The sequence below is a fragment of the Mus caroli genome, unplaced genomic scaffold (assembly GCF_978045245.1).
Source record: "Mus caroli unplaced genomic scaffold, Mus_caroli_1 scaffold_2, whole genome shotgun sequence".
NCBI classification, from domain to species: Eukaryota; Metazoa; Chordata; class Mammalia; order Rodentia; family Muridae; genus Mus; species Mus caroli.
Window position 1 is genome coordinate 103,479,989 of NW_028227257.1, and position 16,312 is coordinate 103,496,300.

The following is a 16,312-nucleotide window of genomic DNA, read 5'->3' on the forward strand; positions in this document are numbered from 1 at the left end:
AGTATGTTTTATGAATCGTCACGTGTCAATGTGTGCGGCCACTATTCACACTAATCATTCTTAATAATCTCTTATTCATAACTAGCATCTCTAAGATTCTAAAAGTATGTAGCTGCTAATAGCATTTATTCTCTTTGGGTAAGCAGTTAACTCTCATTGCTCATCCTCTTTTCTTCTGGTAGCACCTCCTGTCTTTACCCAGAAGCCTCCTCCAGTCGGAGCCCTGAAAGGTTCTGATGTGATCCTGCAGTGTGAAATTTCAGGAACACCCCCCTTTGAGGTGGTGTGGGTTAAAGATCGGAAGCAAGTGCGAAGCAGCAAGAAATTTAAAATCACCTCCAAAAATTTTGACACGAGTCTTCATATCTTTAATCTGGAAGCCCCTGACATAGGGGAATATCACTGCAAAGCCACGAATGAGGTGGGAAGTGACACGTGCGCTTGCATGGTCAAGTTCAAAGGTTTGTATACATAGACACAAGTGTGTGCTTCTTCCTTCAATCTGTCCCTGCGCAACTAATAATGTATGCTATTCTTTCACTTAACCACAAATTTCTTTCATCAGAACCACCACGATTTGTGAAAAAACTCAGTGATGCATCCACCCTTATTGGGGATCCCGTGGAGTTACAAGCTGTGGTAGAAGGTTTCCAGCCGATTTCCGTTGTCTGGCTGAAAGATAAAGGTGAAGTCATCAGAGAGAGCGAAAACGTTAGGATTTCCTTTGTTGATAACATCGCAACTCTCCAACTGGGAAGTCCAGAAGCATCACAGTCTGGAAAATATGTGTGCCAAATCAAAAACGATGCCGGGATGCGAGAGTGTTCAGCAGTCCTGACTGTCCTAGGTTAGTGCAAAGCAGAGCCCCAGAACACAGAGGAGACAATAGCTCTATAATCATTTCCTGAAGATAGGACGCGTATCCAACTATCTACTGACTAAGGTGAATTGGTTCTCAATGCAATATGCTTGTTCTTCTTCTAGAACCAGCCACAATTGTAGAGAAACCTGAACCCATGACAGTCACTACTGGAAACCCCTTCACATTGGAGTGTGTAGTAGCCGGGACTCCAGAACTTTCAGCCAAGTGGTTCAAAGATGGTAGAGAACTATCTCCAGGCAGCAGACATCACATTACATTTGTCAGAAACCTGGCTTCCCTTAAGATCCCTTCTGCAGAAATGAATGACAAGGGCTTATATAGCTTCGAGGTGGAAAACAGAGTTGGCAAAAGCAGCTGCACTGTGTCTGTCCATGTCTCGGGTGAGTAGGAAGAGGCCTTGATAAAGACAGCCCCTCCGGTAGAGTGGGAGTGGAAGAACGATCCTTTCTAAGTCGAAACTCTTCTTCTCTAGACCGAGTTGTTCCACCGTCCTTCGTCCGAAGGCTTAAGGACATGAGTGCCACGCTTGGGGCTTCTGTGGTTTTGGAGTGTCGAGTGTCGGGCTCAGCCCCCATATCAGTCGGCTGGTTTCTTGATGGGAATGAGATCATTAGCAGTCCCAAATGCCAGTCCAGCTTTGCAGATAACGTCTGCACGCTGACTCTGAGCTCCCTGGAGCCCTCTGACACTGGCGCATACACCTGTGTGGCTGCCAATGTAGCCGGCCAGGATGAAAGCTCTGCAGTTCTGACTGTCCAAGGTCAGTGTGCAAAGATGCCTTCTGCTTCTCTCTTCACTCTCCAGCCTGAACTGCCTTTGCCTTCATTTTTTTTCCATCTCAGTTTCCTTTTCTTTAAGTAACAAATGCCTCTTTTTTTTTTCCATCCTCCTCCCATCTGGGCTATTTAGAACCACCATCTTTTGAACAAACCCCTGACTCTGTGGAAGTTTTGCCTGGAATGAGCCTGACATTCACCAGTGTCATTAGAGGCACCCCTCCCTTCAAGGTCAAGTGGTTTAAGGGCAGCAGGGAGCTGGTGTCCGGGGAGGCTTGTACCATTTCTTTAGAAGACTTTGTCACTGAGTTGGAGCTCCTGGAGGTGGAGCCGGGGCAGAGTGGAGACTATTCTTGCCTGGTGACCAACGATGCCGGCAGTGCTTCCTGTACCACACATCTCTTTGTGAAAGGTTTGCTCTTTTCTCCAGTACCCATTACTTCTTAAAACTCTTCTGATGCCCCATTTGAAGGCACAACTCAACCCTCATGTTTTCTCCTTACAGAACCAGCCACTTTTGTGAAAAGGTTGGCTGATACCAGTGTGGAGACAGGTAGCCCCATCGTTCTGGAGGCTACTTACTCTGGCACACCACCTATCTCCGTGAGCTGGATGAAGAACGAATATCCTCTTTCACAGTCTCCCAACTGTGGCATCACCACGACAGAAAAATCTAGCATCCTGGAAATTCTTGAGAGCACAATAGAGGATTATGCACAGTATGCTTGCCTGATAGAAAATGAAGCCGGACAGGATATCTGTGAAGCTCTTGTGTCCGTCTTAGGTGTGTTGACAGTTAGTTCTTCCTATTGTTGTCTCTCCCTGTGAATCACTTTTAGTTGGTGTTAACAGATTGCTTGCCATCCTTTGTACCTTAGAACCACCTTACTTTATCGAACCCCTGGAACATGTGGAAGCAGCTATTGGAGAGCCCGTAACTTTACAGTGTAAAGTGGATGGAACCCCTGAGATCAGGATTTCTTGGTATAAGGAACATACAAAGCTACGGTCAGCTCCTGCATATAAGATGCAATTCAAAAACAATGTGGCCTCCTTAGTCATCAACAAGGTGGACCACAGTGATGTGGGAGAGTACACCTGCAAGGCAGAAAACAGCGTGGGGGCTGTTGCTTCTTCTGCCGTGCTGGTTATCAAAGGTGATAATGGCTTTGCTTGACAAGTCTTACTGTGTGTTGACAGATCCATTTTATTAAGAGCTCTTGGTGGATAGATACATGCTGTTACAAGTAAGGATTGTCTATAACTTCTTTCCAGAGCGTAAACTTCCACCTTCCTTTGCGAGAAAGCTGAAAGATGTCCATGAGACTCTTGGCTTCCCAGTTGCTTTTGAATGTCGAATCAATGGCTCGGAACCTCTTCAGGTGTCTTGGTACAAGGATGGTGAACTTTTGAAAGACGATGCTAATTTGCAGATGTCTTTTGTTCATCACGTTGCCACTCTTCAGATTTTGCAAACTGATCAGAGCCACGTTGGTCAGTATAACTGTTCAGCTTCTAATCCGCTTGGGACTGCTTCGTCCAGTGCTAAGCTCATTCTCTCAGGTGAGTTGGTTAACTCATCGTACTGTCCTCTTCATCACAATACAGCTTCACTTCCTTGGGCCACCAAAGGACTGGTGCTATTTGGTTTCTATTCCTAATCTTGGAGGATGGAAACTGACCTTGACCTGTTGGTCTTCATTCTTTCCAGAACATGAAGTGCCTCCCTTCTTTGACTTAAAGCCTGTGTCAGTAGACCTTGCTCTTGGTGAAAGTGGTTCTTTTAAATGTCATGTCACTGGAACAGCACCGATCAAAATCACCTGGGCTAAAGATAACCGTGAGATTCGCCCTGGAGGCAACTACAAGATGACTCTGGTGGAAAATACTGCCACTCTGACAGTGCTCAAAGTAGCCAAAGGTGATGCTGGACAGTATACCTGCTACGCGAGCAACGTGGCTGGAAAGGACTCTTGTTCTGCTCAACTTGGTGTACAAGGTACTCCTTAGAGTGAAGTGCCAAGATCTCTTCCATTTTATCCATGTCTTGAAATGTTGATGGGTGACATGGTATGTGTATGTGTGTGTGCGCGCATAGTTATTAGAAACCATCAAATGAGGGCTATGGGTACAGCTAGAAGGTACAGTGCTTGTTTGGCATGTATAAGGACATGCCAGGTTGGAGCCCTAATATCATAATACAGAATGAGATGCAGAAAATGAAGAAAAAGGGAGGGAAGAAGGAAGAGAGGGGTCACAAATGAATCCAGGATCTTCTAAATGGGAAAATATCTTGAATTTGTTTCTAAAGTAGAAAAATCACAGAAATATTAACTAGAAAATATATTTTCAAAGACTAAGGAGAAAATGAACAGGACATTTCCCTAGAATTATATGAAAAGAAGTTATCAGAGGGAAAAATATTTAATTACTTCAAAGGACCTATTTTCTGCAGTACTTAGTAAGTTAGTGAATTTGTCACCCTCTGAACATAGCACCATCCCAAACTACCAAGTCCTTCAAGTAGAATCAGGCCAACTGTAAGGCTAACTTATTTTCCACTACCAGCTATGCTTCATGAATAGCAGAAGTCAGGGGACTAGGTATTACTCAGGCCTGCCATCTGGACCAGGAGTTTCCAAGTTCTTGGCATCTTCTTCAAAGAATCGAATAAGCACACACAAATAGCAAAATATGGAAATAGAGTTTTGTTCAAAGGTCATGTAAAAGTCCATGCTTGATACCCTGCAAGATGACAGTGACAATGAGTGCTATTTACTCAGGAGCCCCCTGGTCACTGCTTAGGACTTCTGTCTATGGGGCCAGAAAGAAGAGGAAAATCTGGTTGCTAGGTCTAGGGTCTGGATAGTTTTGTTGTGATTGATAGGCATGGGTTATGTAAGCCCATAACCCATGTCCATTCCTAAAAAGATGCATTTAATTTTAATCATATGCATGTCCAACCATGTATAGGCACAAATAAAGGATTTCTCCTAGAAGTCCATTTTGAGGGCACAATTTGTCTTAGTGCACATGCACCCCAAATCCATGAAGGCTGAATTGACTCACTGCCTCTAGCTCCAGGCTATATATCTGGGTGCATTTGACCACAAAAAGGGAGGTTTATTAAGAGTTGCTAGGGAATCTTAGATCAAAGTTAACACAACTTTGTTTGAAGAGCAGTGAACATGCAGCTTGATATAGGTAGAGTCTTGGGTTGTTAAGTGCATTGTTGGAGAAGCTGTATGTACGTACCTGAAGCCAAGCAGGGCTCCAGATTGCTAAGATACCGTTATGTATGCCTGCCTCATAGGATGTAAATACCACAACACCCAGTGTTATGCACGAAGATGTTATGTTTCACAGCTGAATATCAAGACTTATAGATTTATAGACGGCTGTATTTAGTATTTTTATGCTTCTTGGAGCAGTAGTTCATAAGCATCGTAAAATTTAGATTAGTGATCAAGACCCTTCTGCACTGTGAGACAACTAACCACTTTACATGTCAGCACGAATGTTTAAGAACATTGTTCTAACTCACTTCAAGGAAATGATGGACGCTGAAGGGATATAGCTATTGAAGGCATATCAGAGATAACTGTGCTTTAAAATCGTAAGACATATGATCACTTTTGCTCTGGCTGTGTATGCTACAGAATGTATACCTTTGAAGCTATAATTTCCACAGACTCACACACAGGGAAATCGGTCTCTCCCTCCTGGGAACCTCAAAGGGTTTCTGAGATGTTGCCTGTGGGCTCAGGCCTACAAAGATAGCTCTGTTTCTGGGAAGCGGGCTGCTTCTTCCTCGAGCCACAGTTAGATTATAGGCATTCACAAATGTACACTTACTTCATTTAGGGATTTTTCTCCTCAGATATCACTTTAACTAGCCGTCCCTAAACTACATCAAATGAACTTGTCTCCTGTAGATGAAGTCCACTCTGACAGATTTCTTCCTTCACCTCCTCTTGTAACACGCCTGTCTTTTCTGTCCCTTGCCTTGTGCTTTTCCTTGTGGTTCCTTAGAACCCCCCAGGTTCATTAAAAAGCTAGACCAATCACGGATCGTGAAGCAGGATGAGTATACAAGATACGAGTGCAAAATAGGCGGGTCTCCAGAAATCAAGGTTTTGTGGTATAAGGATGAGGTGGAGATTCAAGAAAGCAGTAAATTCCGGATGTCATTCGAGGACTCGGTGGCCATCCTGGAGATGCAGAGTCTCAGTGTGGAAGACAGCGGGGACTATACCTGCGAGGCTCGCAACGCAGCAGGGAGCGCCAGCAGCAGCACCTCCCTGAAGGTTAAAGGTCAGACCTCGTTCCACCCCCACTCTGCACATCTGCTCTTCTACAGTTCACTATGCTCTCAGTTTTATTTTCCTCCTGATGATGTTTTAAAACTGTTCAAGGATACAATAAAAAGGGGGAAGGGGACTCTAACAAAATAGAAAGCTAATTCTTACGCTTGTCTAAATATGAAGTTCATCTGAATTTTCTCTTTCCTGCCCCGCCCCCAATCCTAGAACCACCCATGTTCCGCAAAAAGCCTTTTCCGGTTGAGACACTTAAAGGAGCCGATGTTCACCTTGAGTGTGAGCTTCAGGGGACACCTCCCTTTCAAATTTCTTGGCATAAAGACAAGCGAGAACTCAGAAGTGGGAAGAAGTACAAGATTATGTCTGAGAATTTGCTCACGAGCATCCATATCCTGAACGTAGACACGGCAGACATCGGGGAATACCAGTGCAAAGCCACAAACGATGTTGGGAGTGATACCTGTGTGGGCTCTGTCACTATGAAAGGTAAGCGCCGTTTCATTCTCTTCAGCTTACTGGTCTCCTTCTAATTTTAGTACTGTACCCCCACCTTGGTTATTGTGTGGTATTTATTTTTATCCCTAACAATTTATTCTATCCAAACCTTCCATGCTCTGTCTACTTCCTTTCTTTAACTAAGTATATATTGTGCATGTGTGTGTGTATATATATATATAATATATATTGCATATATATTATATATTGCATATATATATATTATATATGTATATCTTATATATGAATGTATTACATATTTCTAACTACATTTATACACACACATATACATATATATATATAAAACAATTATATATTGTTGTTAATGATGCATTACCACAAAGATGATTTCTCACATTCATAATGTGAAGGCTATACTATCAGTCCCATAAATGTTGAAGTGCTGTCTCCCTGTTTCCCCTCCTCAGCACCACCACAATTTGTGAAGAAGCTCACCGACATTTCTACGATCATTGGCAAAGAAGTCCAGCTGCAGACAACAATTGAAGGCGCTGAGCCAATTTCAGTGGCGTGGTTCAAAGACAAAGGGGAAATTGTTAGAGAGAGTGACAACATATGGATTTCTTACTCTGAAAACATCGCCACCCTCCAGTTTTCAAGAGCAGAACCAGCCAATGCTGGGAAATACACCTGCCAGATTAAAAACGATGCTGGGATGCAGGAGTGCTACGCCACGCTATCAGTGCTCGGTCAGTCAAGAGGGAGTCCTCATGAATACAGGAAGTGCACGCAGGTCTGGGTCTCCTTTAGTTTCTTTCTTCAGTTTTACTTTAAATGATGGTATGGTTTCCATCTCTTTCAGAGCCTGCTGCAATTGTGGAAAAGCCAGAATCTATTAAGGTGACCACAGGAGACACCTGTACCTTGGAGTGCACGGTATCAGGAACACCTGAGCTTAGTACCAAGTGGTTTAAGGACGGAAAGGAGCTCACGAGTGACAACAAATATAAAATAAGCTTCTTCAACAAGGTGTCTGGCCTCAAGATCATCAATGTGGCACCTGGCGACAGTGGGGTATACAGCTTTGAAGTGCAAAACCCTGTCGGCAAAGACAGCTGCAAAGTCTCCATTCAAGTCTCAGGTTGGTGGCTGGTTTGTTCATCTTTATGACAGCGAAGACCCCAATTGCCCTGAATGGAGTGAAGCTCCTTCTGCACAGGGCAGCATGCAGCTTACATCACCGGATGCAGCGGGTCAGAGGCAGGGACTTAGACAAATAGAAGGAAACCCAAAATTGCATCCCTTTCTTTGGGAAGAGTCTCTAAGAGTATCGTAGAAGTAAGTCCTGTGCTTGGATGCTGGGCAGGGAAAAGCCATCACAAAGGACTCATTACCACAAAAAAGAGCAGATCCTCTATGAAGCCAACTTATACAGACTTACTCTCCAGGCTTTCCCTTGCATAATCCCATGGGCAGCATTTAGGGACTCTTTCAAAAGAGCCAGACAGGGCTTGGTGAGGTGGGTCAGTGGTTAAGAACACTGACTGCTCTTCCAGAGGTCATGAGTTCAAATTCCAGCAACCACAAGGTGGCTTATAACCATCTTGTAATGAGAAACAACAACAACAAAAAAAAAAAAAAAAAAAAAAAAAAAAAGAGTATGGGCCAGAGCAAGCCGGGACCCGGCGCAAGAGGAAGAAGAGAAAAGAGTCAGACAGATCTAGGGATGTCCCATCAAAGGGTCAGTTCTCTCCAAGTCACTTTATAATTGACGCCCCTTGCTTTGTTTGTTCTTGTCCTTCTCAGATCGAATCATCCCTCCCTCGTTCACAAGAAAACTGAAAGAGACGAACGGTCTGTCGGGCTCCTCTGTGGTGATGGAGTGCAAAGTGTATGGGTCACCCCCAATCTCTGTCCTGTGGTTCCATGAAGGGAATGAGATCAGCAGTGGCCGAAAGTACCAGACCACACTAACAGACAACACCTGTGCCCTGACGGTGAACATGCTGGAGGAAGCTGACGCTGGTGACTACACATGTATAGCTACCAATGTGGCAGGCTCTGACGAGTGTAGTGCCCCTCTGACTGTACGAGGTCAGTGCACCATTCGGTAACATACAGCCACACCACACGCGGGACTGAGCCATCCAAGTCCGCCAACGTTAAACGTCTCCCCAACTTTGTGCTTTCTTTCTTTAGAGCCACCATCTTTCGTTCAGAAACCTGACCCGATGGATGTCTTAACTGGCAGTAATGTCACATTCACAAGCATTGTCAAAGGCTCACCTCCTTTCACTGTCAGCTGGTTCAAAGGTAGCAGCGAGCTTGTGCCTGGGGCCAGGTGCAATGTGTCTCTGCAGGACTCGGTGGCTGAACTGGAGCTGTTTGATGTGGATACATCCCAGAGCGGAGAATACACCTGCATAGTTAGTAACGAGGCTGGCAGGGCTTCCTGCACAACACGTCTCTTTGTAAAAGGTTGGTTTGCTATTCTGTTTACACAACTGACTCTCACACAGCCTTCGGTGTGTGTGTGTGTGTGTATGTGTGTTTGATTTTATTTTATCAATTTGTTCACCCCAGCCCCAGCCATATTTGTGAAGCGACTCAATGACTACAGCATAGAGAAAGGCAAGCCCCTGATTCTCGAAGGGACCTTCTCTGGAACTCCTCCAATCTCTGTTACATGGAAGAAAAATGGCATAAATGTCACAGCTTCCCAACGGTGTAATATTACCACAACCGAAAAATCAGCCATCCTAGAAATTCTGAGCAGCACTGTCGAAGATTCAGGGCAGTACAACTGCTACATTGAAAACGCTTCTGGCAAGGACTCCTGCTCCGCCCAGATCCTGATTCTAGGTTGGTTTGGGTTGCACGTTCACAGTCTTGTACCCAGGCAGTGGTCCTGACTGGTCCTTCACGGCTGCTTATCTCTTTTACTGCAGAACCACCGTATTTTGTCAAGCAGTTGGAGCCTGTGAAGGTGACGGTTGGTGACTCTGCCTCTCTACAATGCCAGCTTGCTGGAACTCCCGAGATTGGGGTCTCCTGGTATAAAGGAGACACAAAGCTCAGACCCACTGCCACGTGCAAAATGCATTTTAAGAACAACGTTGCGACACTGGTTTTCACCCAGGTTGATAGCAGCGACAGCGGAGAATATATCTGCAGGGCTGAGAACAGTGTAGGCGAAGTTTCTTCATCAACTTTCCTGACCGTTCAAGGTGAGCACAATAGGGTAAAGGTAAGTGGATCAATGCTTCCTTTGAAACATTTAAAATCCCCAGTGAGCAGAGAATCAAAATGCTATTTTTTTTCTTTTAGCTTAAGTACAGTTAGAATTAGCAACTCACCTTTTTTATTTATTTATTTATTTATTTATTTATTTATTTATTTATTTATTGAGTGATTGGTTGTTTTACCTTGTTTTTCTGGGACTCTTGCTGTATTTTATTGGGTGAAACTCACTAGGTAGACCAGGTTGAATAGGTTGATCTCAAACTCATGAACCAGCCTCCTACCTCTGCCTCTGAGATTATAGGTTTGGGCTGCCACACCTGGCCCCTCTCTTTCTATGCCCTTTGTATACAGGGAGATGACCAAATATTCACTTGGAAAGATCACGCTACCATTTACCTCTATAAACCTTAAAGAAATACAAGTGACTTCTATTTTTAAATTTACCCCATACCTGTCTTATTCAAGTTGCTAGAAGGTGATCTAACAAGCAGGAGGTTCGGCTGGGTGGCAGAGAGGCCTCTAGCTGATGAACATTTTGTTAGCTTATAGGTGTTTTGTTTTCTTTTGCTTTGTACCTCCTACTTAACATTTTCTCCCAAAACCTCACATGCTGCTTTCCATCTCCAGTTCGAGACCTCTCAGTACCCCCTCATATTTTAAAAGACATTTCCTGTACATTGGCAGAATGGCTATGACTCCATTTAAGGTATCCAGCTGCGTTCATTGCTGTAACCCTGTCCCTACAGAGCAAAAACTTCCGCCATCCTTTTCTCGACAACTAAGAGACGTGCAAGAGACCGTGGGATTGCCAGTGGTTTTTGAATGTGCCGTAAGTGGGTCCGAGCCCATCTCTGTATCTTGGTACAAAGATGGCAAGCCGTTGAAAGACAGCCCAAATGTACAGACATCATTTTTAGACAACGTCGCCACTCTGAACATCTTTAAGACAGACAGGAGTCTCTCGGGCCAGTACTCTTGCACTGCTACAAACCCCATCGGCTCTGCTTCTTCAGGCGCCAAACTCATCCTCACAGGTTTGTGGATCCTTAGACATCTGTTGCTATAATGGAAATTTTTGTAATCTCATACAAAGTTTAAAAGAAAACACTGCTGTTTCTTCAATGGGCATAGCCGAAGGCTGGAACCTGAAGCCTTGTCCTTGTGGTCTTTCTCTAGAGGGGAAGAACCCACCCTTCTTTGATATCCCTCTGGCCCCTGTGAATGCTGTCGTGGGAGAAAGTGCTGACATGGAATGCCATGTCATGGGAACACAGCCCATTAAGGTCACCTGGGCCAAGGACAACAGAGAGATAAGAAGTGGTGGAAACTACCAGATCAGCTATCTGGAAAACAGTGCACACCTGACCATCGTCAAAGTGGACAAAGGTGACTCTGGCCAGTACACCTGCTATGCCGTCAATGAAGTGGGAAAAGATTCCTGCACAGCCCAACTCAATATAAAAGGTAGAGTTTATTTTGCATGGGGCCCAATGGAGGGCAGTCATTTGAGAGTATCAGCCTTAACAACACTAGGTCTCTTATGATAGGTAGATGTCTAGGAAGCGTCTGAAAATAAATAACATGAAAATGTTTCCAGTTTTACAAGGAAACACTGATGTCATTCAGTCTGTATTTCCTAGAAGCTAACATGTCCTCCTCAACCATGAACCAAGTTTTCTTCTTACAAATCCCTGGTTCTGTAAATGCTCCTGTATCATTTCTATCAGCCATGTGGCAGAAAACTGCCGAGAATTAGCTATGGGTAGAGGAGTCACTCCAGAGCATGACTTGCTATGCTGGATGTGACTAGTTATCCGTGATATTTAATTAAAGCAGGACTCCTTTCTCTTGAAAGCCTCATAGTAATAATTTAGCTCTATGTCCTTTTCATTTATCTTTTTTATTTCTTACAGAGCGCCTCATCCCACCGAGTTTCACCAAAAAGCTATCTGAGACGGTAGAAGAGACAGAAGGGAACTCGTTCAAACTGGAAGGGCGTGTGGCAGGGTCCCAGCCCATCACCGTTGCTTGGTACAAAAATAATGTAGAGATCCACCCGACCTCCAACTGTGAGATCATGTTCAAGAACAACGCACTGCTGCTGCAGGTGAAGAGGGCCAGCATGGCCGATGCAGGCTTATACACCTGCAAGGCGACAAATGACGCAGGCTCTGCCCTGTGCACATCGTCCATTGTCATCAAAGGTTAGTCCTCTTCAGAGCTCTGGCCTGCCGTGTTCTCCTTCATACACTTCCATGTGCTGAAGTCTCAGTGTAGAGCCCCAAACAAAAATGTTATTATTTAATGGATTGCCATAATTCCACATTTGCTAAAAACATATTATTCATAATTTTGTGATGTTACCCCCTGTAAGGGGGACTCAGATGTCAGATTTCTAGGTCAAATCCTCTCACATAGCTCGAATTCAGAGCCTTCTTTGACATGTGTGTACAAGCAACAGGTATTTTGATGAAATCCATTTATTTTGCACATTTAAAAAACCCTATCACAGCGTATTATACTTTACTCTGCTTATTCCCAGGTATAATAATAAGCATTTGCTTTTGCTTGTAAAGAATAATTGTTTAGTATATAATGCTCTTATCTTCTGGCCTAAAATTGAATAGTAATACCAGACAAAATGGTAAATTTTGATCCAAAAACGAGGATTTGGGGAGAAGAATATTACATATTATAAAAGATAAACACAAAGCTCTTATTTTAAGAAAGGAAGCAGTCTCCCTCATTTTAAATCTTCCTTATACGGTTTTCCAACTATAAATACTTCAGACAGATAAAAGTTTATAGACTGCCATAATTATTGCACAAGCCCACTTTCTGGGAAAGCATGCCATGGTCGCAGCAGGTGAGCTGCAGGCCACCTCAGAGCATGCAGGATGAGCTAATATCATTAGTAGGTTACCATTGTGAACAAACAGCTTAGCATTACTGGGTTGCCTTGCCTACAAATTCAAAGATTATCATATAGTTTCAGTGCATGCATGAAAATTGAAAGTTTGTTTTTAGGGGCAATTTATTCTCACGATGGCTTTGCTGTTGGATGGCTTTCTTTGGAACTCTGAGTCTATGTTCATGCAGAGGTTTACCGAAGCAGGAGATACCAGAAGTTGTAATCAGGAATGTTGCCTTATTTTGGCTACAGTCTCAATCGCTGTGACAGAACATGACATCAGGCATGTTCATTTGGTCAGGGAACCCAAGTCTCTGTTCATTCTCATTTGAACACTGAGTTTTGACTCTTACTTTCTTTGGTCTAGATCTGGATAATTTTTTTTAGAGTAACTGTAGATTTTTTTTTTTTTAAATCTAAAACTGGACATTAGAAAAAAATCCATTAAGATTTGGGCATTTCCATAACTCTGATGGTGGCTTTCTTCCACGGGAGTTTACAATCACTGCTCTAAGTGTGCAGAATGCCCTTATAAGCCTTTAGGCTTTAGAGTTTTGTAAAAATGCTGCTGCCTGTAGTTTTTAAATAACCAAAATCATGCTGCATTGCACAGCCATTGATAGCAGTGCCAGCATAGTATTTGTGGAGCTTAATCAGGACACAGATGCTGTGTTGGTTTGTGGACAGCTTGGCAGCTGTTCTTTGCTTGTTTTTAAATCTATCTTTCTTTCTTTTTTTAACCCCAACAAAAGTGAACAACTGCTCAAAGAGGAACAGATTCTGACTTATAATTCCATTCACCACAGTGTCTACTATCACCTGTGGGGAAAGCTATTGTTCCCTTTGTACATTTCCTTTGTGACTCTGTCCTCCTCATGAAAAACGCCTTTTCAATTCCAGAGCCTAAGAAGCCGCCTGTGTTTGACCAGCACCTTGCCCCGGTCACGGCCAGCGAAGGTGATTCTGTACAGCTCAGCTGCCACGTGCAGGGCTCCGAGCCCATTCGGATCCAGTGGTTGAAAGCTGGTAGGGAGATAAAGCCTTCAGACAGGTGCAGCTTCAGCTTTGCTAGCGGAACCGCTGTGCTGGAACTCAAGGAGACAGCTAAAGCAGATTCAGGAGACTACGTGTGTAAGGCTTCCAACGTGGCTGGAAGTGACACTTCCAAGTGCAAAGTGACCATTAAAGGTACAGATACCAAGAAAGTGTGATGAACATTAAGACAGAAACTGCCCAGGGTGGTTAGTTCATTGTAACTTAAATAAGAATGGAGTTAGAGGTGTTAGAGGCAGGTTATTTGCCATTTGTAATCTGTCGCCCTCATAGTTAAAGTATCCAATGATTTAATGGAAAGACTCTCGATACAAAGTATTTAAAGTTACCCAGAGTTCAACAGCCTACTTCTTGAAACCCTCACAGCACATCCACAAGGATATATTCAGTGTAGTTCCCAAAATGATGCTATGATGCTATGATGTGAAATAGCTTGCTGTCATAGCCTAGAGGAAATCTGTACAATAAAGTCTATAAATCCCAGATTGGATGCTAGCAGTCCATTCAAGTTCAACCTCCTGTAGCCATCCCTAGAATGACTCTATGAAACGGCTTTGTCACTAATAACTCACAGCTAGTGAGTTTGGGGAGCACACCCCAAAGCTCTTAAAGTTTTACACACCAGAATATTTATTACAGTTTTCAAGTTTTCGTACTAACAAAGCATGGACATGTGTGTTTCAGAGAAACCAGCCGCAGCCCCAGCAGCCAAGAAGGCAGCCGTGGATGGAAAACTGTTCTTCGTGTCGGAGCCTCAGAGCATCAGAGTAGTGGAAAGTAAGTGTCCGATCACCTGTAGAGGGCTAGGGGTTCAATTTCATGAGCACCCATTCAGCAAGATTGATTTTTTTAATACATTTATTTTCACCACTCCTTAGAAACCACTGCCACGTTTATTGCAAAAGTTGGAGGTGACCCGATCCCGAATGTCAAATGGACGAAAGGGAAGTGGAGGCAGCTGAACCAAGGGGGTCGCATTCTTATCCATCAAAAGGGCGACGAAGCGAAGCTGGAGATTCGTGACACCACAAAAACCGATTCTGGCTTATACCGTTGCGTTGCCTTTAACAAGCACGGTGAAATTGAAAGCAACGTCAACCTACAGGTGGACGAAAGAAAGAAACAAGAGAAGATTGAAGGTGATCTTCGCGCGATGCTGAAAAAGTAAGTCCTGTCAGAACTGTGAAGAGGACTTCTTATTCTCACAGAGCCCTTCAGGATGAGCTACTGCCAAGACTCATCGCTTGTCAGTGGGTGGAATTTAGTGTGATGGTATTTGTTTTAGAATGATAATAAGAAACAGAGAATGAGACACATCTAGAAGCTTTTAGGCAAAATGAAAATGCCTAAATGCTCTGTGTCCAAGTCTGAAAGACTTGCTTTTACAGTTTTTTTTTTAAAATGCTACAGTTTCATAGATCAATAATTTTAGGCATTTCCATAATCAATGATTTCGAAATAACTTGTGTTTCACCATAATTATTAAGTTATTGAATCACTCACCTTTTCACAGTTCTTTTTCATGACGTGATATTTAAATAAAGTTTTCTGTTGATATTTAATGTAGCCATAATTAATGGAGCTCCTGGTTATGAGGCTAGTGAACACGCTCCTGTATTCATTCCTCTTCAACTCACTGATCACATTGCAACACTGCAAAACAGCCCACCATTAACCCATTCTGTCACCAAACTAACTTATTGTTTTTTTCAAAGTGGTAAAATTAGCATGTAAAATCATTTCTGAATAAAGAATTTATTTCTCTTTATTTATAACTTTGTGATATAAATTTAAACAACTTATTTCTTTAAAAAATATTTCTTAATGAAGAGCTTGAAACTGTTGCCTAGTGAGGAAAAATACTGAGACAGACCATCTTAGGTCATGACAGACAGCTCAGACTCCTAAGCAGAAGACAAACGATGGATCCTAACTTATTTTTTTTCTCTTTTAGGACTCCAGCCCTCAAGAAAGGATCTGGGGAAGAAGAGGAAATTGATATCATGGAGCTTCTCAAAAATGTGGATCCTAAGGAGTATGAGAAGTACGCGCGCATGTACGGAATCACCGACTTCCGGGGCCTCCTCCAAGCCTTCGAGCTGCTGAAACAGAGTCAGGAAGAAGAGACTCACAGACTGGTATGGCCCTTTGTTGCCACTATGCCCTAAGGGATTGAGACAGCAACCGTCTTTCATATCAGCTGAATGCCTCAAATTCCCAGGACACTAAATTTCTAGGAGGCAATTTATTGTAACCTAATTATAAATGATACTGTAACGTAAGGGACATCAGGAATGGAAGCCAGAGGGCTGAAGAGATGTTTCAGCGGTTAAGAACATGGGCAGCTCTTCCAGGGAACCAGGGTTCAATTCCCAGCACCCACATAGCAGCTCACCATTGTCTAGGCTCTGGTTCCAGGAAATCTGATGCTCTCTCTTCTAGCTCCTGCCAGTTCCATACTCAGATGGTGTACATCACTCAGTCAAGCAAAACACACATACACGGAAAAGAAAAATAAATCGCTAAAAATACCAATACACATAAATAAAAATAAATCTTTAACAAACACCAATACACATAAAATTTTTTAAAAATTTAAGGACTGGAGGCCAAGCATAGCCATGTACCTGCTAATTCAAATTTTTGTTCCTAATATATTATTTCTCCC

The 16,312-nt window shown here is 43.2% G+C and overlaps 1 protein-coding gene across 32 annotated transcripts in view; it reads left to right on the forward strand.

The window, feature by feature from the left end:
* Window positions 1-16,312, forward strand: part of Ttn (titin) — a 271,447-nt gene that overhangs the window by 87,795 nt on the left and 167,340 nt on the right. For 28 of the 32 annotated variants that reach the window (XM_085834746.1, XM_085834758.1, XM_085834754.1 and 25 more), the window contains 24 exons: window positions 183-461; window positions 566-847; window positions 985-1,263; window positions 1,356-1,643; window positions 1,793-2,071; window positions 2,165-2,438; window positions 2,533-2,816; window positions 2,935-3,222; window positions 3,371-3,658; window positions 5,692-5,973; window positions 6,189-6,467; window positions 6,905-7,186; window positions 7,300-7,578; window positions 8,244-8,531; window positions 8,637-8,915; window positions 9,021-9,299; window positions 9,386-9,664; window positions 10,427-10,714; window positions 10,857-11,144; window positions 11,594-11,884; window positions 13,492-13,779; window positions 14,329-14,421; window positions 14,523-14,808; window positions 15,599-15,782. In XM_085834746.1, coding sequence (XP_085690872.1) covers window positions 183-461; window positions 566-847; window positions 985-1,263; window positions 1,356-1,643; window positions 1,793-2,071; window positions 2,165-2,438; window positions 2,533-2,816; window positions 2,935-3,222; window positions 3,371-3,658; window positions 5,692-5,973; window positions 6,189-6,467; window positions 6,905-7,186; window positions 7,300-7,578; window positions 8,244-8,531; window positions 8,637-8,915; window positions 9,021-9,299; window positions 9,386-9,664; window positions 10,427-10,714; window positions 10,857-11,144; window positions 11,594-11,884; window positions 13,492-13,779; window positions 14,329-14,421; window positions 14,523-14,808; window positions 15,599-15,782 — 6,506 coding nt within the window. The remainder of the gene's footprint in view (window positions 1-182; window positions 462-565; window positions 848-984; window positions 1,264-1,355; window positions 1,644-1,792; window positions 2,072-2,164; window positions 2,439-2,532; window positions 2,817-2,934; window positions 3,223-3,370; window positions 3,659-5,691; window positions 5,974-6,188; window positions 6,468-6,904; window positions 7,187-7,299; window positions 7,579-8,243; window positions 8,532-8,636; window positions 8,916-9,020; window positions 9,300-9,385; window positions 9,665-10,426; window positions 10,715-10,856; window positions 11,145-11,593; window positions 11,885-13,491; window positions 13,780-14,328; window positions 14,422-14,522; window positions 14,809-15,598; window positions 15,783-16,312) is intronic. The other 4 variants (XM_029473104.2, XM_029473115.2, XM_029473134.2 and 1 more) reach the window with 1 other exon arrangement.